Source organism: Pinus tabuliformis, chromosome 7, assembly GCF_031772625.1.
Source record: "Pinus tabuliformis cultivar Carrire ecotype Pingquan chromosome 7, CPIR1, whole genome shotgun sequence".
NCBI classification, from domain to species: Eukaryota; Viridiplantae; Streptophyta; class Pinopsida; order Pinales; family Pinaceae; genus Pinus; species Pinus tabuliformis.
The window spans coordinates 887,748,834-887,776,204 of record NC_142293.1 but is presented as its reverse complement, the minus strand read 5'-3'; the positions used below and the strand labels follow the sequence as shown (position 1 = coordinate 887,776,204).

Sequence of the window (27,371 nt, the reverse complement as noted above, 5' to 3'; positions counted from 1 at the left end):
GAGCAAAGTGATGACCGTGAATCAACACCAGAGGTAGAGGTGCCAAGGAGGCATCACAGGGGTGGTAAAGGTGGTCAGCATGTCAGGGAGGAGCCCACCTCTTTGGCTTATCTACAAGCTTGTTCACTCGCAGTGACATGTTTCCGATACCAATCATGTTATGAATATTGCGAGAGAATCTCCCAAATTCAACACCACAGGGAATTGGTCCGCTTGTTTGTCCTACATTTGCACAATGGGCATGTGAATCTTGCAGGAGTGGACTTCACATTGTCACCCGAGATTGTTGCTCAAGCAACAGGGATACCCAATATTGGAGAAGAGTGGAACAAGCGCCAGCAGTTGGACAAATTTCATTATGAGCCATATATCAAACCTGTATATATGAGGCACGTAACTGCTGTTTTTCCCTTCAGATTCTTAAGAGACGAGTATGCACCTTTGATGAGGATCATCATTCGCTATTTCACTTGCGAGGGCAGATTTTCACGTTTATATTTGTACCATATCCGTTTGTTGATGCATTTCACACGGGTACGAATGATGAACATTCCATTCTTCATGTGCCGAAATATAGAGAGGATGGTGCCCTTGGTGCAAAGAAAGAACCCAGCACAGCAACACAAGAGCATCTATCATTATGCACTGATCAAGATTGTGGTCATGCATCAGTTGGCACAACAGGGTATTCCATGGGAGGATTTCATTTCTCGTGACTTGTTCACAGTGCCACAGCCACCTCCTGAGGTTGTCCATGATGAGGGAGGGCCTTCACATCAGTTTGACATTCCAGAGCTCGAGCATGTCAGCTCCCCTCCATTTGTTACATATCAGAGAGGCCACAGGGCCTTATTTGCATCTGCACAGCGAGTATTATCTTCACACCAGGTGAAAGGGGTCTCGCCTTCTTCATTAGCACAGCGAGTGTTATCTCCACCTCATGTGGAAGGGGCCTCGCTTTCAACAACAGCACAGGTACCGGAGAGAGCCAAGCAGCCCATGATTGAGGAGGGACTGTCAGGTGATCCAGACATTGACATTATTGACCTTGACATCAGTTCCCTTAGCTCGGAGCTAAAGGAGATCATTCAGCAACAAAAGGCTGAAAATCGCTTGTTGCAGCAGAAGTTAGAAATGGCAAATTGGACAATCACCTACTTAGAGCAGCGCAACAAGCAACTAGAGGATGAGCACACTCTTGATGAGTTGTGGAGGATCCATGAATACCGCAACTTGGTTCGCAAGAGACCCGGTGATTTGACACCCATTGAGCGAGAGGCTATGCTCATCCGGGTCAATACTCATTTGGAGAAGTTGCTGGCCAAGGCAAACAGGGAAAATGACATGCTCCGACACATGAAGAATCAATATTGGGATCGAATGCATGTGTGTAAAGCAAGAATGAAGGTACTCAAAGGACGGTTGGCCAAGGCACTAAAACGGAGAAAAAGGCCCGATCCCCTTCATATTTTGGATGAGGCTTCCTTGAAGGAGCATGGCACTAAATGACACACCTTCAGCGCAAATTTCAGAGAATTTGGAGCAATTTTGGTCCTTTTTGAATTTTTTTGGTCAAAAAACAGGCTTTTGCCCTCAACGCGTAGCGCGCTGCGCGCTACCCTGAAGATGGGCAAGTCCATTTCTCAAAAACTCAGCATTTTTGGATTTGTCATGACAAATTACACTTGCTCAGCAATTGCCAAGACATTTCATCAGGTTTTGAGCCCTGAGAAGGTCAAAAAACATGCAAAAATGACTTTCTGCCACTTTTTGGACACACAGAAAGCAGTCTTGGGAGATTGCAATTTTGGAGGGGCAAATGGACACCAAATTGAGAAATTCGACTTGGGTTGGAAAGTAGACATCTAGACCTTTCTAACAAGCCTACTTTTGCCTCATTTGGATGCCGGGAAGTGCCTCAAAAGTTGGCTCAAAGGCGCGCTATGCGTAGAGAATTGAGGCGCTACGCATCAGGGAAATTTGCCAGATTTTCACTTACAGCTCAGCAAAACGCAGATTTGACTAGTTTTGACTTTTTGGAGTTATTTTTCATCCTCCTTGATGTAATTGATGTAATTTTATGTTGGCATGACACTTTTTAACCTATTCTAGAAGATTCATTCATAAAATGGCAAAAAATTAATGAATGAATTGGTTTCCTAGCTTATAGAGGCAAGTTGTTTTGACTGCCTAGATTGTAGTGCTCAGTTTAGAATTGGTTGAAACAGCTCCTAGGATGATGAGCTCGACCCCTAGAGGCAAGGAAGTGTGTTAGATTGCCTATATTATGTACTTTCTTAGTCATTTTCATGGTTGGACTCTTGAGGGATAAGCTTAGACTGTTTTATACTTTGTATCTCTGCAATTTTGGTAAAGGAAAGACCAGGGTTTTGCAGCCCTCTTTGGGATTCCTGTGGTTACTTGTGTTGATGGTGTGCTTCTCTTATGTACTTGTAAGTTTTATTATGTGTATCATTTACTTTTCCTTCTGCAAATTAGGCAAATGAAGTGATAAGGTAGAATTCATGATTGCTATGCTCTGCCTTTAAGTTTGCTTAATATCAATGTTTTCATCTGTTTAAGGAGAATTCATGGTGATTTCTTGCTCTCCTTAGCTCCTCACCAGTCATTCCTATCCACCCAACTCTTTCAAAGGCACCAAGACAGTCTCCTACCTTGCCCCAAAAAGACCTCTGCAAAAGCTGTGTCCCATCCCCGCACCCAAAATTGCTTTCTCCCTGTTTTCCACCAAAACCCTAAAAATCTGAAATCAAACCTTCTCTATCAGTTTACTAGCCTAAAATTAGTGTTCTTTATTGGTTATCTCTGCCCTTTTAAGATCTTTGCCGAGATAGACCCGGAGAGAGCCCTCTCCTGTCCTCGTAGGGCTAGTTACGAGGCTAAGTGGTTTGATGTTGCCTTGGATTTTGCCTTCTTCAGCCTGAGGCCAGATTCAAGCGCTAACAGGTACCATAGTAAATTCATAATGTCCAAAGCGTGTCCGGAATGTCGTCTTAGAAATATCGTTTCCAGAAATCCTTAGCTGATGATAGCCTGATCGAAGATCAATTTTTGAAAAGACGACAGCGCCTTTCATTTGATCGAAGAGGTCATCAATTCAAAGCATAGGATAACGATTCTTTACTGTAGCTCGATTTAAGTCCCGATAATCTATGCATAATCTTAAGGATCCATCTTTCTTCTTGACAAAAATTACAGGAGCACCCCAAGGTGATATACTGGGTCGAATATGTCCTATATCCAATAGTTCTTTCAATTGAATTTGTATTTCTTGAAGTTCTGGAGCTGTCATTCTATAAGGTGTTTTAGAGATTGGCTGAGTTCCAGGTTTAAATTCTATTGTGAGATCTAGGTCTCTTTCATGGGGGTAATCCTGGTAGTTCCTTTGGAAATACATTCGGAAATTAGGCTAACACCGGATATTGTTCTAAGGATGGTCATTTTTCTTTACTTCTTGAATTACATATTCTTGACAACCTTTTCTTAAGAAATGCTTCATTTTCATTGCTGATATGTAGCGTGTTGTCGCACAGATTGTCACGACGACGCTCAGACCGAGTGCTGTCACCTTGATCCCCGATCTCTCCGTTTAAGCCTGTCACCCGCGATTAAGGGGGGTAGACCCTATGGGACAATGGATGACCAACTGTGGACCAGTTGGGTTGGGAGACACGAGGGAAAACAAGCACTTATTTGATTTTATTAAGTTAATATACCAACGCCTTATGGAGTTAATGACTGAATGATTATTTATCAAATGTTTGCAGAAATATGAGCTCATTAACAATCATTTACCATCAAATAACTCAAACTAAGGTTAACTTTTGCCAAATGCGAGATATTCGATAAATGCTCAATGTCTTAACAATATTCCAGCAATTAAAATTCGAAAGATTAAGCGCTTTAAATGATCATAAAATTTAAATGCTGACCAGTTACCACTTTCACATCGCTGACTTCAGATGAACATTTAAGTGCATTTAGCTATAGAAAAATAACACAAAAAAGACACCAAAATGATTTTTCAATTTTTTGCTAAGTTTTTCAAAAAAAAAAATTTAATTTTTAAATATTTTTTTATGGTTCTAAGTTAAAAAATCAAAATAGAACAAAAAATTAAAATCTAATCTAAAACCATAAAGGAAATTTTTATATATTTTTTATATTTTTACAATTAAAAATCAGAATAAAGCTTAAATCAATTCTAAACTAAAATTCTAAAAATGAAAAGGAAAATTTTAAATTATTATTATTATTTTATAACAAAAGCACCTAAACCAAAAATGAAAATGAAACTAAAACTAAAACCTAAAATAACTTCTTCTTCTTCTTTTTTCTATGTCAAAAACAGAACTAAAAAAATCTAAACCCTAAATAAAATTAAAATCTAATAAACAAAAAGAAACTCTTTATGCTGTTTATGATTTTTAATTTTTTGTTTTATTATATTTTTTAGTTAAATGAAAAACTAAGCAAAATTAAACAAATCTAAAATTAAAACTAAAATTTAAAATCAAACTTCTAAAAAAATTAAAACTAAATAACCTAACCATGAGCTAACGTATATGAATAAAATAAAACTAAACTAAAGCTAAACCAAAAAAAATAAAACTTAATTCTAATCTAAACCATATTCTAACTTTATGAAATTTAAAACTAAACAACATAAAAAAAAAAGAAATGGGATTTTTTTTTTTTTTTTTTGGACTTTTGAAATTTTAAAATGTTTTAATTTTTTTTTATGAAATGAAAAAAAAAAAAAAAAAAATCAAACTAAAACTAAAACGAAATCAAAACTAAAATCATTGAAATACATATAAAATCAAAATCCAAAGGCAAAAATTATACCAAATGAAAATCGATTTGCGTTGAGTTTGCTTTGTAGCTGCAGGTTTGCGGAATGATGCTTGATGGCAGGCAGAGAAACTCCAGCGTGGAAGGACTGTGTTCGCTGCGTTTGCTGGCGAGATAGACTGCGGGTGAGGGTTGAGATTGCAGGTATGGCAGCGAAATTCGATTTTGGAGTGGCGGCTGAAATGCGCTGTTTTTTTTTTTTGATTGTGTGTTTTAATTTATATTTTTAGTTTTGTTTACAGGTATTGTGGCTGCTGGGATACGATGGAGTATGGCTACGGGTAGATGATGGAGCCTCAAACCAAGTTTGCTGCAGGAGAACGACAGCAATGAAGTTGCAGATGAGGCAGTGGGGAAAGAAAGAAATTGCGGGTGCAGGGATTTGGCAGATGATGGCGTTTTGCAGGTTGAGGGGATGATAGCGAAGGCGGTTGTATGGGATGTGGTTTTGCTGGAACGGCAGAATGAGAAGGACTCGAAAAGAAATGACGAGGGAATGACGCTGATGTGGGCAGCGTGAATGGAGCTGAGGAAGCTTGCTGCGGATAGCTGGGAAGAAAAACATAGAGGGGAAAAAGAATGCTGCCAGTGTGCTGCAAGTGGTAGAAAACTTTTTGGAGGTGAAGTAGCAATCCACAACCTGTTATAAAAAAAAAAATTCGAAAATTTTCTATGAAATGAAAATCCAGTTTGCAAACCCGCAGTCTAGAAACCTGATCAAAATTTTAAATCTTTCTTGCTCCAAATTGCCTGGTGGAAACCCTGAAAAATTCTCAAAGCCTGTACCTGCAACCTGCAATGACAAATAACAGAAAACCCAAAAATAATATATTCAAGAAACAAAACTGAAAACCCTAACTAAATAATTACAATATTTACAAACTACAGGTTCTAAAATAGCCAGATTTCTCGTTATGCCACATAAATATTTTCAGAATTTTAATTTAATGTGAGATGCTTCAGAAAGACCCTGCATGCGTTCATAAAAAATTTCAGATGATAAGCCCGGGATCAAAATTGGCTGGGCTCTTTTAGAAATGCAATCCAGAAGTTGGCTGGTTCAGCTGAGAACTTCCTCTAACGTCTGGTAAACTCAAAACTAAGATTTCCTGCCCAACTTAAAATCAACCATTAACATAGAGGGAGAAAACAATAGTGAAATCTAGATCAAATCGAGATACCTGTCATTATATTTCAGAATCTAAACTATCATTCAAACCCCAGAGATCAGAGAAGATACCTGTGCTGAATCAATCTTCATCAAACTAAAATCAATAGATGAAAATAAAATTATGCAGAAAAATAAAACATCTTACAGCATTTCCAGAAGAGTAACACTAGCAAGATTTTAACCCTAAAGTCTTTCTTTATTGCAAAAAAATGACTACAATAGAGCTTTCTTTAGCACCAGGCTTTCAGATCAAATCTGATCTCAAATGACCCCTAGCACCCTATTTAAAGGAAAAATTCCCAACGGCTAGTTCGAGTGATCCATGTCAAAACGATCTCGACCGTTGATGAGGATCAAGATATCTTTTAATCTCATCCATCGAATTTTTAAATGCATTTAATTGAACTTCAGCATTTATTTACTCAAAAATTTGACTTATTATTATTTTATTATTTTTAAAATTTTTATTTTATTTTATTTTTATATTTTTTAATTATTTTAAATTTTATTATTATTCTATTATTATTTTTATTTATTTATTTTTAATTTTTTATATTTTTTAATCATTTATATCTTTTATTTTTTATTGTTTTATTATTATTATTATTTTTTTTTTTCCAATTTTTATTTTTAAATGGATCCTTGAACTTAGCCTTTGGAAAAATCACCTAGGACCTAGGACTTAGGACCTATGAGGGGATTAAAACATTTCCTAACCCTCAAGACACTTTACATCATGACTTTTACAATTTTACATCCAAAGGGGGGAAAACCCATTTGACATAGACCCTCATAGATCACCCAATTCTGTGACCAACTATAATCTAGCAGATCAATGCATAAGGATTCCCCTAGGATTCTAGTGACAAAATTCATTCTAGCTTTGGGGTTAGGCTGAAGGAAAACTCTGCCGATCATGGATCGGTGAGACAAAAAACCTTCCGGAACGTAGATTATCACTTGAAAATTAGGTCCACCTAGGCAATTTACATACGTGACTCAATTCTGCTAAGATTGTTTACAATTTACACATGCAGACTAGGTTTACAAAACAATATGATCGGGCTGATGATGACAGGCACAGACACGTCGCTCAAGCGCTATCCCTTTTGCGAAGAAAAGGGGGTGTACTGCTATGGGTAGTTGACACGTAGTGGTCAACATAGTGTAAAGATACTTTTCTCTTGATACCTTGAATTTGGATCGCTTCTCCTTCATCATTTATACCTAGAATTCTTTTCCCATAACATTCTACCCAAGCTTGATGAGCTTCTAGCCAATCCATACCTATGACAAGATTATAAGTCCCTAAGGTTGTGACATAAACTTTCAATTTAGTCGAACAAACCCCTAGGTCAATTTTGCATTGGTCCACACTTAAGTCTATGGATTGGAGTTCTCCTGTGGCCATTTCTACTTGTCTGAAATCATTTTGTCTACGAGCTGCCAACCCACTTTTGTTTAATGCATATGGCGAAATAAAATTATCTGTGGCACCAATATCAAATAAGATTTTGAGTTTTATACCATTAATAATACCTGAAGATTCCACTATAGTGGTTTGATGTGCTGCTTGATTGTTGTTGACTAAAGCATGAATTCTATGATTGCCTTGGGTATTTGGTATTGGTTCCTTTCCAGTACTATGCAATATATTTGATGAAGTTTTTGGGCAATCATGTTGAAAATGCGGTCCTCCACATCCCCAACAGTTTACCTGAGTCAGTCCTCTTGAATCATACTGTGAATTTCTAGATAAAGAGCTTCGTCCTCTCATGTTGCCTCGTCTTGAGTTTCTTCCTCTATTAGCAGTTCCACGGGATTTCCATGGACTTGTGTTTGATGATTCAACAGCTATAGTATTTAATTGCCATGGGAGCTCTTGTTCCTATATTTCTTGGAGTAAATCTATTACCATAAGGTGGTCTTGAGCTACCTCCCCTGAAGAAATTTAGGGGAGTCTTTTCTGAAAACCCTGATTGTAAAGATTCTGCTGGCCTGGCATCCTTCTTGATTCCTAGATGTTCTTCTGCATAACGGCCACATTCTACCGCCTCAGCTACTGATGATGGTTTCGACATCCTCACCAAGGCCCTGATGCGAGGATTTAACCCAAATATGAAGCGTTCACCCTGATGTTCATCAGAATCTAAGTAATGAATGTATTTCACAAGCTCCATAAACCTTATCTCATATTCCTCCACTGTTTTATTACCTTGAACTAATGTATGAAAGGCTCCGGTTTCTTGTTCTTGAAAATAAGGAGGTAAATACTTCGCACAGAATCTTTCCTCGAACAATTCCCAAGTGACATTATCTGTTGTGAGGTGTAGTTGTTTTTCCAAATTTCCCCACCAAATCAAGGCACTTTCCTTTAATTGAAATACAACAATTTTTGTTTTTGTAGAAGAAGAGTATTCTCTTAATTTAAAACATTTGTTCATTCCTTCTAACCATGCCTCAGCACGTTCTCTAGCTCGCCCTCCTGAAAATTCTAGGAGTTTAATTTTTTGTAGCTCCCTAGAAATATCTTCCTTTGATGTTTTATACTCAAAATTCTTTGGTTCTGTTGAATTGGTTGCTAAGGGTTGAGGTTCTTCTTTGGTCTTAGCCATTGTTAACCCTTTCAATGTTTCCAATAAGGCTTCCAATGAGTTCATTATCACAGTCAACTCTGATACTGGAGCGATTGGTGTTGATGATGGTCTCGATGGAGGCGATGATGATGGTGGTGGTGATGGAGATGATGATGACGACGGTGGTGGCATTAATGACGGTGATGCTGCCCGATCACGTCGTCGTCGCTCATATGTCCTTACCATCGTAATGTTTCCTGTATACATAATAAAATTTGTAAAAATTTGAGGTATACATTTGGATTTAACATATAGTTTTTGCAACTTCACATTTATAAATGGGTATAGTTTTTTTTGCTATTTTTTTACCTGCTAGGCAGATCTTACTGGTACCGAGGTCAAGGAGGGTGGTCTCGTGACCTCCTTGTCCTAATGCAGGGAATCCTATCCTAATGCGTAATAATACTTATTTTAATGCACGAGTTTTTATAAGCGTTGATATATAACACAAATTTTTCTAAGTTTCTTTCATAACATTCATTCTCTTAGTAAACATTCTCCACTAACTCGCATATCGTTTCCAAGTTGATGATTAAATATTTTAATATACATGTACTTTTAATATTTTTAAAATAATCATTAAAGTTAAACTATGAGAATACTGAGTATTCAAATATAATCATTTTATTATTTAGTGGGCCAACTGAGTCTATCTTTCTTTAATATATATATATTATTTTTTATTTTATTTAATTATTTAATTTATTTTTTTAATAAATAATCTTAAAATAATTATATATCATTTAAAACATTAAAATTTAATTCGCTTAGTCCTCACCGAGTGCATGAATACGATGCATCATATATTAAGTATAATTTGATACAAAATTTATGAGCTATTACGGCATTGATATTACGTCATATATATTATGATATATATATATATATATATATATATATATATAACGACATAGTAATGGGGAGGTCAGCTGATCGAAACCCCACCCGACGCTCTGGTCCGAAGGTATATGGCACAATGGAAATTCCGTATGCGGTGAAGTCTTATATGTTTGGGAGGTCAATGGGTCGAATTCCCCACCCGACACTCCAGCATTATATGGTTGAATATATCGCATATATTTGATTTGAATTACCATATAATATGGTTTCGGCTATGGTGTTATCCAGCGGTTTATGACATACATTAAATAATTACATCGCATACGCTCCTGTATTTTGTATGTTGTATATATATATCATATATTTGATATGAACCATATTAAGAACAGTTAATAAATTAATAAATTACATTATAGTAATGGTTATTACATTATATAATGGTTATGACAAATCGCCCAATGGATATATATGAACCATTTATAACATATGGTTTTAACCAAGTTTTATACCATTGGACCCCACAGCTTATATTCGATGGGTACTGAAGGTTTTAACATAATATATGTTTGAACCATAGTCCGACGGTGGCATATGGTTAGAACCCGTGGCATATAGTTATGACATTACACCGGCGTTGATATATATGGCATATCATATAGTTTAATATATGGTCACGATATAATTTGAACATTAATTCATCGCTTGACACCTAAAAAAATAAAATTATTTCCTTGGCGCGTCTTCACAGTAACACCCCTGCATACTTCACGGAGGTGATTGGCGTGAGGACAGCTATTGATGTCTGGTCCTGAAGAAGCTAGCGCATAGCGCTGTTATATAAGATTTTTTTTTTTGGCACTGCCGTTCATCCCTTTTGTTTCCAGAACAGAGCAGATGAAGCGAGCATGGTTTTGAAACCATGATGCGGTGAGGGAATTAATTTTTGAAGAATTTGGAAGCTTCTGTGCATTGGATTATCCCTTTTGCGCGAGCCAGGCCACAGTAGGCCTCAGCGGAAGTTCGAGAGGCTCCAAGGTTAGCTCTAGAAATATGTAGTTTCCATTATTTAGGCTGCAATATATATCATTCATTCAGCTTGACAACAACTCTAAATAAAATTTTATAATGTATATAAACATGTCTATTATTTTTTTTTTTGATGCGAACTGGCTTTCCTCTCAAGATTTTTACAGCTTCTGAACAAGATGAAACCTTTGTTTGCAGGTCAATCAAAGACATGGATTGTATAAATAACTCAAGAAGAGATGGCACACTTTTCTGGATTAGCGATAGTGTAACTAAAGATGTTTTACTGTATCTAGAGTAACTACTGCAGCGATGTACATCAACAACAATAGATCATATGTCAATGATAATAAGGAAATTAACCTCTGGGGCAGGCTTCTGAAGAATTTTGTCATGGGGTAGTCAAGTATTTAAGGAAAGTACTGCTTAGCCCCAAGCCATGCTTGGGTAAAGCATGCACATGTAAACTAATCACCTTTCTTCTTTTCGGATACAGAGTTACCTTTCCAGGATAAGAACTCTTTTCTAAGTCATCAGAAAACAGAAGTATTTAGTAATGGAGAGGGTTTTAGTTGCATTTCTTCAGTCAAAAGATGCATATGCAGCAGTGGAGCACTTGCTATCACTACTTCTTCAGGCAGAGTTCATTATGCTTCCACTCGCTATCACTACTTCTTCAGATAGAGTTCATTATGCTTGTAATGGAAGGCTTTTCTCTAATATATAGTCACAGACTTTTAACTCTTGACTCGTTATTCTTTGTTTTTAGATCAAGCAACGTTATTTTAACAAACTTAATAGATCCGAGAGTTTGAACCTGGCTCTGATACCAGATGTAAGAACTGTGAATAATTTAAACAACTATTCCCTGTGAACAGAATATGAAATAACAGAATATTATAGCCATTGCAAAAACAGTAACAAAATATTACAGCCATTGCAAAAACAGTAACAGAATATTACAGCCATTGCAGAAACAATGAAGGCTTATAAAATTAAACATCATGAGCCTGTGATAAAAATTCTTGAGTTTTATATATTTAACTGACAAAACCAATGAGATTTCTTACCTGTAATCCTATGGTTGATGATGCCTCAAACTGCTCCTGCTTCGGTACCAAAAGACCAAAACCACCCAAGCCGAACTGAGTAGAACCTCTCTTACTCAGTCCAGTAAGCTTCTCAGTTGAAGCAGATTGTTCCCCCGTGCCCAGAAACCTCAGAACAAGCAAGGCTCAATTGTTTCTCATGAACTCTGTGTGCCAATTTTTCCTCTTGTTTCCCCCCCTTCTCAAAATTGTTCCCTGCTCCTCATATGCTGTTTCTTGGCGGTGGTCGCTCCCTCAACCTGCAACCCACCGCTTCACCTTCTCGTGACACCCTTCCCATGTCACGTGATATAAATATTCCGCTTCACCTTCTCGTGACACCCTTCCCATGTCACGTGATATATATATATATATATATATATTTCTTTTTTTAAAAGGTATATTGATTTTTTGATTTAATATCCTTTTGTTTGTTTTTAATATAATACTTTATCTTTAATTTATTACTATTATTTTATTAACAGATTAATATAATTTATTTTTATTTATTTTATAGATAGGTCGTTTCATTTCTCTACATGAAATCCGATGAGGTTGAAGCGCGGTTCTGTTTTTTGGGAGCACACTTCAAGGGGCCCTCCTATAGTGTTCCTGCTGGGAGTGCAGCTCTAGGGTCACCTGGGGTATGTTCAACCTTGAAGAAATGACATGGCACACATCCAAAAAAAACTTGATGATGTGGATATAGCTTAATGACATCTGTAGCTCTGAAATAAATTAGAAAAAATTATTGATTTTTCAAAGATCTGTATAGTTGTCCAATGATTAGATTTGTATGGTTGATGAAAAGGTGAATTCTTTTAATTTTTAATATAGTTGACAAGGTAAATTCTCCGAGTTACTTATATAGATTGGCTAATAATTATGAAAATCCATAGTTAATAAATTAATTTTCAAATTTAATTGATTTTTATATTACCTTAATTTCACCAAAAAGCAAATATGTGCTCACTACAATATTCTGCTTTTGTTTCTGTTTTGTTTGTTTAGTTGTTTTTTGGAACATGTGGTGTTGTTTGTCCTTTTGGAGATATTATTGGAGTTAAAAACAAGCGGGGAATTTTCTTTTTCTTTCTATTTATTCAAATCTGTGATTTTTAATAATGACAACTAGACAATGATACTGACTCTGTCTTTTCTTTTTTCAGTGCTGTTGTCTTTTAATGATACCAAACCTTTAGTGTATGCATACTATGTGGCTCGTACCATTTCAAATATGCTAAGTCAAGGGAGCATTTTCAGCATTTCTATGGCTTATGCGGTAAGCTTAGATGTTGTTGTTTTTCATTTTCTAATTGGAATTCCAGTGTAATGGATGAAAGTTGGTGAGATGGAAAGCCAAGAGAATTCTGGTTAGTTCCAAGAGAAGATATTGGATTCACAAATTTCTAGGGAATGTGTAGATTTTTAGAGTTGAATGTAAATCAGGATTAGATGCTTGTCATAAAGGGTGACCTGATAGGAAATTGAAGAATATTTATTAGTAGATTAACCACAAAACATTGTTAAGATGACCACTAATGGAAGTAAATATTAAAATTTAAATGTTCTTGACATGTTATCATTTGGCTAACATATATATGGCTAATGTAAAATATCATCAATATGACTTGAGAATTTTACGAATAAAGTTAATGTTATAACAATTTTTATTGTTTGAAGCTAGATGCTTGCTATCACCTAAACTCATACCCCTTAGTGCAAAGCCTTCACTAAGTCCTAAGCTCAAGTGTAACTTGGAAGAGTTGTCATTATCACCTCAATAGCTACGTCCCTCGCTTTAGGTTGGGTAATCCTATGAAATTTTATCATTGCAGCTACTGGAACCTATTCTTCTAACTCAAAAATTAATTATGCAGTTTATTTGCTATGACAAATAACAATTAAAATCACTGCTGCAATTTTCACCATAAAAATAATGCGGAAAATAAAATGCTGGAATCTGAGAAATTCTAGCACATACATAATAATTTTGACACAGTTATTTTTGGACAATTGTCCCCGGAAAAACCCAACTTGGGAAAACCGGTGCAGCAGATGAGAGTTTTATTATTAATATTTAGCAGCGATTCTGAGTGCAATAATTTAGATGCTTAGCTGACAATCTAATCTGAAGAAAATATTGGAAAAAATATTGTGAGAATTTCCTCTCACCCTAGAACTATTGTTTCCTCAGAAATAGCTTCCCTAGCCTCTGCACTGAGATGCTTGTGTCACCCTCTACGCAATGCCTAAGCTGGCCCCCTGAGGATTTTGGCCTTCCTTCCTTCGACTCTTCTAGGAACTGAAAAATTTCCTCTCGGAATGCTACTGCTCTCCTCTTCCACTTGCTACTCACCCTCTGGCTCTATCTTCTCTGCTGAGCTGTTGCTACTGAGAAAATTGAACTGTCTAGGCAATTGAGTATCTGCACTGGATGGTCTCCATCACCACATTGACCTTCTTTTATAATCCATTGTTGGAGCACCAACGACCAAGATTAAAAATTAATCAATGACTAGGATCATTTTTGGGTTGAACTGAGTGAGGTTCTAGATGATTCATGCCTTATCTCAATTAATATTGATTAATTAACCATATTCCCTAAGTTTAGACTTGGGAAATATTTAAAAATCGGTTAATAATCTAATTGAGACACTTCTAGGCGGAATTTCCTGAAATGATTTCAGGTTTTTGGAGATCTCATGTACTCCAGCCTCTCCAAAAACTTTCGTGGCTAGAACACATCCGATGCTACAAAAACTAACACTCCTTCTTAGCAAGGAATGTGTTCTAGCATTGTTGCTTCCTGTAGCAACACTCTGTCTCTGCATCATCTCTTGTTATGCTGTTGATGTCTGGCTGTTGTTGGCCACCAACTATTGCGCAACTCTGATATACGATGCATCTGTGTTGCTGTTGACCCTGCCATACTGCTATCAACACTGCATCTGCACTGCAACTCCCTCTCATCTGTTGCTACTACAAATGCAACATCTGCAACAACCAAAATACCTTGCCCCTGCTACTGAAATGGGTTCTCCATTATACCCATATGTTCTCTAAAATAGACGAACTTAGCTCTCCCTAGAGCTTTCGCGACTATATCTGCAACTTGCTCGTCTGTGGGAACATACTGTAGCTGGACTGCTCCTCGCTGTACACAATCTTTGATGAAGTGACACCGAATATCGATGTGCTTCGACCTGTCATGAAACACTGGATTCTCAGAGAGCTTTATGCAACTTTGATTATCACAATAGACATTGATCGCCTCCATCCTCTGCCTAAACAAGCTTACTAGCAGCTTCCAAAGCCATATAGCTTCACACGTAGCTGTGTTGGCTGCCATATACTCTGCTTTTGCAGAACTCAGTGCTATTGACTTCTACTTCCTGCTACACCAAGAAACCATCCCTGATCCAACACTGAAGCAGTACTCAGACGTACTTTTCTTGTCCACTGAACTGCGTGCCTAATCTGCATCTGTGTATCCACAAAGTCTGATGTCATCCTCTTCAGTATATTTCAACCCATACTCGACTGAGCCGCGAATATACGTCAAAATATGCCTCGGTGTTGCCCAATGTACCTTTTTCGCTTCCATCATGAACTGACTAAGGCCATTGACTGCGAAGCAAATATCTGGCCTAGTGTTGATCAAATACATGAGGGACCTAATGAGTTGTCTATACATGGTGGGGTTGACATCCTTGTCATCTGATGTATCTATCTTCTTCCAGTTGGTAATCATGGGTGTAGACATGGGCCTGCAATTCTGAATTTTGAACTTCTCTAGAATATCTATAGCGTATCTTCCTTGCCCAAGGAAGATCTCCCCATCCTTCTACCACACCTCCAATGCTAGGAAATAGTGCATCAACCCCAAATCCTTCATGTCAAATTCTATTGCCAGGTTCCTCTTGCAATCCTCTATGAAGCCCTGATGATCCTGCCAAGAATAGATCATCCACATACAAAGCTAGAATGAGGGGCTCATCTTCTACCATCAAATAGTAAAGGATGGGATCTGTGTCTCTCTTGACGAACCCCATCTGCTGCAAGTAGGTGTCAATTCTACAATACCATGCCCTGGGTGCTTGCTTGAGCCCATATAGAGCCTTCTTCAATTTGCACACGTGTGCGACTCTCCTGAGTCTCAAAGCCCTCTAGCTGTTCTATGTACACTTCCTCCTCTATCACTCTGTTCAAGAAGGCTGTCTTGACGTCCATCTGGTGAATCTTCCATCCCATCTGAGCTGCTAGAGATTTAACTGACTAGATAGAAGTGTATTTGGAACTGGGGTGAAGGTTTCCTCATAATCTATCCCTTCCTTTTGTGCATACCCCTTTTGTTAAATTTAGGTATGTTCTATGCTAGAGCAATTTATTTAATTTCTTTTCCATATTAGGAATCACATCAGCATACAGTAAACTGCAGATAGAACATAAATTTAAATTGCAAAATACAAGCCAAGACAAGAGGACACAAGATGTGGCGCAAGCCAGGGACAAACCCCACAAGGTGTGGGGAAACCCTTAATCAATTCTTGTTTTATGTTCTTCAAAGTTCAACAGAGAAAGAGAGAGAGAGATAGTACATTTACAACAGAAGTCAACACTCTGATTTATCTAGATCTAGCATAGATCATTTCTTATAACGATGAAATCAGTTGAAGACATTCTGCTTCAACTGATTCTCCAAGGTGACTCCTTCACCTATCATCGTTCTGCATCTCGTCCATTTGCTGCACCTGACTGTGTAGCACCATCATGCTGTATCATCATGCTGCTCATGATCATTGTGCTGCCCACACATCATGTTGTCCATGACCTCATACATCATGCTGCCCATGTGTTGTGCTGCTTCATGATGCTGCCCATTCATTATGTAGTGCTGCATCCAAGTATCACTGAGCTGTTCTCAACATCATGGATCTGCACCTATCTGATGTGTACTCAATGACTGTTATGCTGCTCTTATTATACAGCATCACATTGCTACCCCAAATCAACAAGAATGCTAAGAATGACAGATCCGATCTTTTCATTGTAATATATTCCTTTAGTATGGCTGTGGGGTTAGCACTGCTGTAAGGTTTCATTGATCCCATTCATGGAGGTGAATATCACCAAGGAGGTTACAGAGATGAAACCCAAGTTCTGTTCCTCTCGTTATAGTGTATACATGTGCCCAAAATTCAAATGCAAAGTTCTGTCTCAACTTTTGACAACAAGAACAGATCTCATAGCTGTGCTTAGATGTCTCCATTTACAGCGTTGTAGGAGTTTCGTTGATGGAGTCTTCACTAACTACGAGATTAGGGCCTGCGTGCCTACTAAGCCTACGTGGATATACTTGCGTGGATCATCCTCATCAGCAGTGTGGATATCCTCATGACTGTGTATGATTGCGTGGTATATTATATGAATGCCTAGCGTATATATTTCTAGGCTATATACATGATGCCCAACGTATATATCCAGCGTATGTACATAATGCGTTGTATGGACTACGTATAGCGTGGTTCCATATTGCGTATATATACGTGGTTTCATATAACATGGTTCCATATATGACTGTGTATAATTGAACGTGAACAACTTATAGATATATAACATGAACAACATTTGATATATAACATGAACAGTGTTGGATATATAACATGAACAACGTTTAATATATGAACAACGTTTGCATACATATCTCACCATGAACAAGCCTATGCTATCTGCGGCATTTTCATCACGTTGACTGTTGCTTCAATCTAGACATTGCCAGGACTGCGTTTCACCATAATGCCACAGTGTTCACCATAACTGCACTTCATCATAATGCCATGGCTGCCCAGATTACACGCTGCTTGTTGTTCTACGCTACCAGATCTGTAAGGCAACGTAGGTTTCTTCTTGGACTACGTTATGAGATCTTGAGCCTTCCTATTGCTGCATATTTAGTGACAGCTTCTAGGGTTTCTTCCATAGCAGTGTTTAGATCTAGATCATTATGCTACTGCGGCTAGGGCATCATAGCAAATACTCTTAGCGTTTTCTCCTTCTCCAAAAACCCAGACGTGGAGAAGAGATCACATCAAGAGTGTACAAACGACTTCAAATCCTCTTCTATTTATACCAAAACGTATAGGTTGAGTAGACATGACGTTTGGGCTTCTTGAGCCTACATAAGTAGCTGGTTTGCTAGATAATAAATCCATAATCAAAATAAATTCATATCTGCATAAATACTTATCGGAATCGGATGATCTTTAGATCAATCCTACACCTCTCGACGAGAGGGATCCAATAAAAATATCAGCTGCCATAAATAAGCTGACCCACATGGAGTGTGGCCCTAGTTGCCAATTTAACACCTTTGCGATGAACCTAGCCTTGTACTTTTCAACACTATCGTTTGCCGCATATTTGATCTTATAGATCCACATCAAACCTACAACTGATCTGTCTTTAGGCTTGGGCACTACCTCCCAAACATCATTCGTCATGATAGAGCTATACTCTTCTACCATGGCATCTATCCACACCTGATGCTGTGCGGCCTCTTGAAAGATGGAATGTTCTGCAACTTGGGCTACTAGTGCTTGGTACCTGTCAGGTTGTCTGTGTTGTCTCTTGCTCGTCCTAGGAGTTCCAATAAACTCCTCTGCATCTCTTAATGTCTAACGAACTTCTCTGCTAGCTTGACCACTAGTTGTGGGAGGTTCTGCCAGCTCCTCCTCATCTTGTCTCTGTTGCTCCATCTGCTGAGAACTCCCTGGATTTCCTGCACCTGAGGAAATACTGGTACTGGTCACAGTGCTTTACCCTTGTGACTGTCCCCCTGCTTGTCCCACTCGTTGCCCCTGCTGCTGGACTAATGGAGCTTCTGCTGACTGATTCTGATCACCTGTAAGCATTTCACGAGACCTCCTGAAAGCTCAGTCCTCCATCAACTTCACGTCTCGCATTACTACTATCTTCCTACTGCTCGGAATGTAGATTCTGAATGCCTTTGAGGTTTCGCTATAGCCAACGAAAAACCCCTTCTTTGCAGTCTGATCCAGTTTGGTCCTTTTATCATCTGGCACGTGAAATAAGTAATGCTGCCAAACATTTTGAGGTGGTTGACTTCTGGCTTCTTCCCTGTGAAGACTCCTTCTGGCGTTTTCTTCCCCAATTCTCTATGAGGAGCCCTGTTATGAATATACACTATCGTGTTACATGCTTCTGCCCACGGAAATCTAGGTAGATCCTAGTATAACATAGCCTTTGTAGCTCTAACAATGGTTCTATTTTTCTGCTCCGATACACCATTCTGCTGTGGATTATATGGAGCTGTCCATTCTCTCTTGATGCCTTCCTTTGCATAAAAATATGTGAAGTCTCTATCAATATATTCTCCACCATTATCTGAGTGAAGCACCTTGATCTTCTTCCCTGTCACATTCTCCACAAGAGCTTTAAGCTCTCTGAAACGATCGAAGACCTCATCCTTAATCTTCAAGAAGTAGATCTAGGTTTTCTAGTGGTCATCGAGCCGCAAATATCTGAGTGTATAAGTTCTAACACGCCATCAGCGCTGCTGTCACTTCTTGGAAATGTTGCCCTAACATACTTCCCAGGAATGCACCCTTTGCACACATCATCGTGTTCAGTTCCAAGTTTAGGAACCCTTGTTACGGTTTCTTTGAGCATCCCGAGTCCTCCATGGTGTAGATGTCCAATTCTCTTGTGCATAATTCATTCAGCCCTTCTCACTGCTACTATTATTGCCTATCAGTGTTGTTGGAGAATCGATTTATCACTGGTACAATCTGTTACATCGAACTCTAATATGTCATACTTTTTTCCAGCTCGGGTGTTTGACATACACTTTCTTCCCTATAAAGTGAATATCATACCCCTTATCCTGTAACTAGGATACTGAAATAAGGTTCATACCTAATCCTGACACATGCAATATCTCTGAAGCGCTGGTGCTTGCTCTTGACTCCCCGTGAAAATCTATGGTACCTCTCCTTACTAGAGTACATTTCGTTCTATTTCCAATAGTAATCTAGAAATCCATCTGCTCCTCTTTGTAGCTAGAGAAATATTCTCTAACCCTTGTCATGTGAGCTGAAGCTCCATTGTCTATATACCAGACTCCTTGTGAAGTTGATCCTTCTATGCAAGCAAATTTGTCTTCCAATCTGGAAGACAAATCTGAAGTCTCTTGAATGTTACTTCTGTCGATGGCTATACTTGAACAAATTTAGTGTGCTATTACTCCTTTTCTCCCAACGCAGATTCTGCCCTACAGCCTGCAGCAAAAACTCTCCGAGTCCAACTAGGATTCTGCTCAGTGAAAATATGAGCTGCAATTGCTCCCTCTGACTGTTGGAATCACTAATTTGGGAAATTCAATTTTCTTGCTTCCTTTCAACTGAAAAATCGAACTTCTTCCCTAGTAACTTGCTTGTTCTGGGCTCTGCATAGTTTCTTTGGGAATTTCGATCTGCTACTCCCTCTGAACAACGAAATTTCTTTCTCTGCTTCTGAGCTTCCCGACTGATCAATTGAGCTCTGATACCATGTGAAATTTTATCTATTGCAACTACTGGAAATTATTCTTCTAACTCAAAAATTAATTATGCGGTTTATTTGCTATGACAAATAACGATTAAAATCACTGCTGCAATTTTCGCCATAAAAATATTGCGGAAAATAAAATACTGGAAACTGAGAAATTCTAGCGCACAATAATTTTGACACAGTTCTTTTTGTACACTTGTCCTTGGAAAAACCCAACTTGGGAAAACCGGTGCAGGAGATGAGGGTTTTATTATTAATATTCAACAACAATTCTGAGTGCAATAAATTAGATGCCCAGCTGGAAATCGAATTTGAAGAAAATACTGGCAAAAATATTGTGAGAATTTTCTCTCACCCCATAGCTATTTTCTGCCTCTGAAATAGCTTCCCCAGCCTCTGCGCTGAGATGCTTGCGTCATCCTCTGCGCAGTGCCTACACTGGCCCTCTAAGGATTTCGGCCTTCCTTCCTTGGACTCTATCGGGAATTGAAAAAGTTCCTCCCAGAATGTTACTACTCTCCTCTTTCACTTGCTACTCACCCTCTGGCTCTATTCTCTCTGCTGAGCTGCTGCTACTGTGAAAATTGGACTGTCTGAGCAACAAAGTATCTGCACTGGATGGTCTCCATCACCACATCGACTTTCTTTTATAATCCATTGTTGGAGCACCAATGACTAAGATTAAAACTTAATCAATGGCTACGATCATTTTTGGGTCGATCCGAGTGAGTTTCTTGGTGATTCACGCCTTATCTAAATTAATACTGATTAATTAACCATATTCCCTAAGTTTAGACTTAGGAAATATTTAAAAATTGGTTAATAATCTAATTGAGACACTTCTAGGTTGAATTTCCAAAAACGATTTATGGGTTTTGGAGATCTCATGTATTCTAGCCTCTCCACAAAATCTCGTAGCTGGAACACATCTGATGCTACAAAAACTAACAAATCCAATACAATGGGGCCTTCCTTTAATAACAACTAGGCTTCCAAAGGGAAGAAATCTGAGTTGGCCTAGGTGACTGTTAACCACCAAAAGTGGGTGACCCTTAGGAGATAACTTTGTTGAATGGTTTTCTCATTGAGGCCAACATCCGTCTTTGAATGCTCTTAATATTTGTCTAGTTTACATCGATTGGAAGCTCCAAAGGACAAGAAGCCTTGGGAAGCCCTAGAAGTCCCGCTTTTGTTGACTAATATGACATGGCAAATCACGATATTTGGAGTCAAGGTCACCTTTGTTGGATGTTGTTCATCGTGTCGATTCTAACACTAGGTTGCATGCCCCGTGGATCCTCACAGTTAAGGAGTTATGACATTTCAAAGATTGGAGCCCCTTTTTTGGTCATGGAACCCCAAAAGGAAACCCTACAAACATTTTTGTTTATTCAAGCAAATCAATTTAAAATAGACCTATCCTAGTAAAAGTCAAAAAAAGGAAAAAGGATTATCAAGGAGAATTTGTAATATCCCCAATTTCCTAAGCATGAAGGAGGGTCACTAATTTTGATTTATTTTTGGCATTAATATGCATTTTTGGAGGTTTGACTTAGGAGATGAGGAAAATTAAAGTTTTGGTGGATGTGGGGGCCACTCACAAGGAATACACACCCCCTTGAGGAGTACACACTTGAGAGAGAGAGAGAATGGAAGGAAATTCGGGGTAGTGTATTTTGGGCCCCACCAATGGACAGTTGAGGCAACAAGTTTAAATAAAAACTGAGGGCCATTGTTTGGGGCTTTTGTCAATTTTACATTTGAACTTAATTGTTTACTTTAGCTATTCAGCTAGGTGAACAAGCGTTGCTTAGCACAAAGAGATTTCTGGGCGGAAATATCAATTCTTGCTTTGGTGGACCAAGAGTGCCACCCTAGGGGAGTTTTCCTTGCACTTCAACGAGTTTTTGGAGCAGGGTATTGTGTTTTGTGCCCAGATCTACGAGTTCCAGGATGCAGAAGGGAAGTGGTACCACTTGGGGGAGTCATTCAGAGGGAGAGATAATTTCTGGGAAATTTGTGGCTGATGATCCAGAGTATAGATTTTTTATGCTAATGGAAAAACCTGTGAACAATTTATGAAACCAACGTTTTGGACTAGCTAGTTCGAAACGTTGGTTTCATAAATTGTTCACAGGGTTTTCCACTAGCATAAAAATTCTGCCAGCCTGTATGGAATCTCTCTTTAACAACAGAGTACATATTGCTGAAGAATTGTGGTGGTTTGCAGCCTAGAGTGTGTGGGAATTTTGGTGAGTGAATTTGGGTCTCCTAGGGCATGCGTAAGCATAATTTATTAGCAATTTCGCAGGGCTTGGAGCAAGCAAATTTTGGCTAGATAAGGGGCAGGAATTGAGGAGGAAAATTGAGAAGGGAATTACCTTGAGTTGGGCAGAGTTTTGTGGTGCCATTTGGAGGGAATTAATAGCTGATTTCTAGGAGTGCGTGTTGCTTGTCTCACTGGGCAATTCACACCATTTTGTGGGTTTGCTGGTGGTTGAGAGTTGGGCCAATCCCTTTCTGGGTGTGGTGGAGTATTTTTAGAAGAGGGTACAACTTCAATTTCAAAGCATTCCAGGCACTTCAATGGGAGATTCGAGCCATTTTCTGATAGCAGCAGTTACCAATTCCTGGGTCAGCGCGGAGGCCATTTGGGGTCGAAGTTTTTTGTTCATTGGGGGCATCTCTCTCATCTAGGTTTGCTTCAACTTGCTTATGCAAGCCTAGGTGCTTTTCTTCCCGTTGTTATACTCCATCCAATTCAAATTTTTAATAAAATGGCTCAACTGTTGTTTTGAAATTTGTGTTGGGTGTTTGTGACTTGTATTGTTTATAATTTCTCTGCTATTGTCTAATGCATGATACTGTTATTTACTGAATAATTCCATTAGTAATATTACAATGGTATCAAAGCATGTTCTTGGCCAGTGTGGGGAGATAAGAGCGAGTGATGCCACCTAGGTACCAAGCAGTTATTTTTCAGAGAGGGCAGGGAGGAAGAGGTAAAGGTAGAATTCGAGGCAGAGAGGGAGCACATGACCCATTTTCTAACATAAAGTTGAAGAATTTCAGAGGGTACATGGAGAACTAAGAGGTTTTGGAGCAACCTAGACAGGGAGGACAAAACTAGATTCTAGAGGAGTTACTGAGGACCAACCAACAGATGTTGAGGCAAGGCCAACTTATGATGGACATGATGCAGCAGGTGATGGGCTTACATGTGAATGACAGGCCAAGGGCAGAACCCCAAGGTGATGGGGGTTCCAAATCAGGGGGTGGAAGTCGTACGTCGTATGTACTAGCCACCTCATACCCATCTGCATGGCCAAATAGGCTACATGCCCCATTTTGTGGACGATCTTGAGCATGAGAGGGAGCTTGACCCTGTTGCAGATCCAGTGAACTCAGTTGCCTTAGGTATTGACGAGTATGAGAGGCTAGATGCGAGGATCAGGAGGGTGATGTATTTTGGGGAATACCTCCACCTCAAGAACATGCGTGCCACAGGAGTTGGGGCTCATTTCAAAGGAGGTGCTGAAGATGGTGGGGAAAGTACACTCCCCAATTATGATGGGTCAGCTAAAAATTCAACCAGAACTTGGGTTCATAAGCTAGATACTTTCACTTGAACCCCATGCGAGAGACTAACACTATTCGGTTTGCTACGTTGTATCTAGAGGGGTGTAATGTTCCAAACTTAAATAAACAGTGATATGCAAAGCAAAAACGATTTACAACACATAAATTTTAAACAATCAACAAATGCTCATAAAAAATCCAGAAGTAATAACCAGCTGAGCCATTTTATTAATCAATGGAGCAAATACAATAGTATGGAGGAATGAACTTGGGCTTGCCTTAATGGCAAGTGTGACAAAACCCAAGTGATAATACAATGATCTCAAATGCTGGAAATGACTGCTCCTCTCATGGTCTGCATTGCTAAAAAAACTACACTGCTGGCTGGAAAGGGACTACAAGAAAATCCACCTTCGATGCTCAGAAAATGCTGCAAATTAAACCTCAAGCTCCTTGACCAAAACCCACAAAAACCCAGAAAGGGTTTGGCCTATCTTCGAGCCAAAGTCGAACCCCACAAAATGGTGCGAATTCGTTGGCTAACTAGCAATTCGCCCTATTATAAGAATTATGATTTCAGGCCCAAATAACATCTTGAAAATTCTGAAACTTTAACCACTGACTCCTCTCCAAAAACCCAGAAAAACCCACGAAGGAATTTGGCTGGTTTAGACTTTTGAAATTCGACCCCCTTGGAGCCCAGCTTCAGCTGCAACTGCAAAACCCGGCTTGCTGGAATTTGCCAGTAAATCCTCCCAGAAATGGACCCAAAGTGTTGGGTTGACCTCTACTATCAATCCCCTGACTTATTGGATGGGCTTCCAGCCTATGGCACCTGCTCCTTAACTTCACGAAATTGTTGGACTGGCCCTCTGTGCTGTCCCCAAGCCCATCAATTTGAACTACTGGGATGCTGGCTCTGCTGGCTCCAAAACTCCCAAGAAAGGCTGGCCCTTTGCTGCTCTCCCAATCCTCTAACTCTCCTGACAAATGCTTGATCACTGATAGCTTCAAACTCCCCCTCCGTGTTCTTCAGCTAGCTAGAAATACACACTCCCTGTTGTGGCTGAATGGTAGTGTTGTAACACACTCCTGAAACTCCTAAAATACTTATGGAACTGCCTCTCTAGGACGGGCACGGATGGTCCCCTGAAGTAGAGGTTGAATCGCCTGCTTGAGAGATTCATGGCTAAACAACCTGTTGACTCAACTAAACAACAGAGCGAATAGTCAAGTAATTTTGATTGCAAGGTGTAAGAATGAATCCAACATGAGAGTTGCTCCCTCCTTATAACTCCTTGGGCCTCCCTAGCTTCATGTGCGCCCCTCCATCCACCTATTCGACTTTCCCCCAAGCTATTCGAATGGGCTAATTCGAACTCCCATGTGGGTGGTCCCCACATTCCACTATCAACCAAATAAAGTCGAATTGCCTTCTAAGTCCCTAAGTCGAAAATGATGGGTTCTCTTCCTTAGCCAAAATTGTGCACAATTGTGTAGCAGCAGCTTGTTACAAATGTATTTGAGAAGGGACATGACAAGGGGGATGCACATGAGTGGTGGTACCACGGTCTGATCACACTAGGGCACATCCATATAACTTCTTATATCGAGTTCACTAGGCGAATGATTGAGAGATTTGAAAGGAAGGACCCCGAGCTACATTTCAGGGAGTTGGCCCACTTGAGGCAGACAGGCGGCACAAATGTCTACATCTCAGAGTTCTAGAGGCTGGCCATGATGGTATCAGATATTTCAGAGGCTCGATTAATTATGTTGTTTGTGGAGGGGTTAGTTGAACCCTTGCACAGATGGGTGAGGGCCTATGAGCCCACGTCATTGATGGACACTATCTCCAAGTCCCGGGACATGATTAACGCAGTGCCCAAGACCCGAGTTCCTGTACCCACCATACTGTTGGTTCCTCAAGGGAGCAGAGACACTCGTTAGCCTCTGAAGGAGGTTGGGTGTGGCCAGTTGGATGATGAGACTAGGAGGGACCTTCGGAGAAGGAATCTATGCTTCACATGCCAGGGGCCTTGGGCACTAGGGCACAAGTGCACCAAGGGTAAGGCTCATTACATTGAGGTGTACTCAGATAGTGAGCTAGGGGAGGAGAGTGAGCTAGAAGCAGGCCACGAAGATGAAGGGCCACAACTTGCAGGAGGAGCCACACCATTGTGAAAATTCTATCACTGCAACCACTGATTTATTTTACCTACTTATTTCTCAATAAGTTATTTATGAAAACCCTTCAATAAACATTAAAATAAATTCTGTTGCAGATATCACACCATAATACAGAAACAAACACATGCACAAGAATCAACACATCAACACAAATATTTTTGGACAATTGTCCCCGGGAAAACCCAATGTGGGAAAACCGGTGCAGCAGAGGAGGATTTTATTATTTAACAATTCTTTAGTACAACTGGGTGCCAAACTAGCTTACCCAACAGGGAAAAATTCTCCAGCGCTTCTCCCAGTCTCAGCATCAGGCTTGTTGTCCTTTGCGCAGCTCCCAGACCCTCTGTGTCAGCTCCTGCTATTGTGTGTTAGCATTGGGCCTCTCTGCGTCACCCACGCAGGCCCTCTAGTGACTGCGTAGTCTGCTGCCTTTGCATCTTCCTGAGAGGCTCTTTGTCTACCTCTCCAACCTCTGTGCTGGTCTTCTGGAGCTGTTCCCAAATCTTTGTTCCATACCCGCTGCCTCTTGCTGCTCCCTCAGTATGTTCTCCAACTGACCCTCAAGCCTCCTCTTATATTTTTCCTGTTGGTCCTTCAACGGCCAAGATTAAATCTCTAATCAACAGCTAAGATTAGATTTGGCTTGATCCATGACTTTTGGAACTTTTTAAACTAGTGTTATATTAATACCCATTAATATTTTATTTTTCCTAAGTTTAGACATAGGAACTCCATTAAAAATATTAATTATTTTAATATATCCCAAACTGGTTAGAATCTGCCCAAACCATTTCCAAGTCTTGGAGATCTCATGTGCTTTAGCCTCTCCACCAATTTTCATGGCTAGAGCACATCCGATGCTACCCCAAATCAACACTCCCTCTTAGCGAGGACTGTGCTCTATTAATTTTCCATACTGAGCATCACTCTGACCATACAACACCGGTACTTGTGCTAATGCTAGGCCTCCTCGCCCACCATCCTCTGCACTGCTGCATCTTGTACTGCTGCCCATGGCTCTGCCTTTACCACTGCTGCATCCGTACGACAGCTCCCTCTGCATCCCTGCTGCTGCTAGTCCTTTCTCCCAACACTGCATTTGCACTGCAACTCCCTCTGCATCCGTGCTGTTGTTGGTCCTACTTCCCAACACTGCATCTGCATTGCAACCTCTCCTCATCACGTTGCATCGTGCTACTGCTGACTCCCACTGCACTGCAACATCACCCCCATTTCTGCTATTGAAATGGATTCTTTATCATCCCCATCTTTTCCCTGAGATAATCAAACTTTGTTCTTCCAAGGGCCTTGGTGAGGATGTCTGCCACCTATTCTCCTGTAGGAGTGTAACTCAACTGTATAGCTCCTCATTGGACACAGTTTCTGACAAAGTGA

General features: G+C 39.5%; 1 protein-coding gene across 3 annotated transcripts in view; it reads left to right on the top strand.

Moving 5' to 3' along the window:
• Positions 1–27,371, top strand: part of LOC149250448 (uncharacterized) — a 549,018-nt gene that overhangs the window by 119,281 nt on the left and 402,366 nt on the right. For all 3 annotated transcript variants that reach the window (XM_089459091.1, XM_089459093.1, XM_089459092.1), the window contains exon 3: positions 12,806–12,918. In XM_089459091.1, coding sequence (XP_089315217.1) covers positions 12,806–12,918 — 113 coding nt within the window. The remainder of the gene's footprint in view (positions 1–12,805; positions 12,919–27,371) is intronic.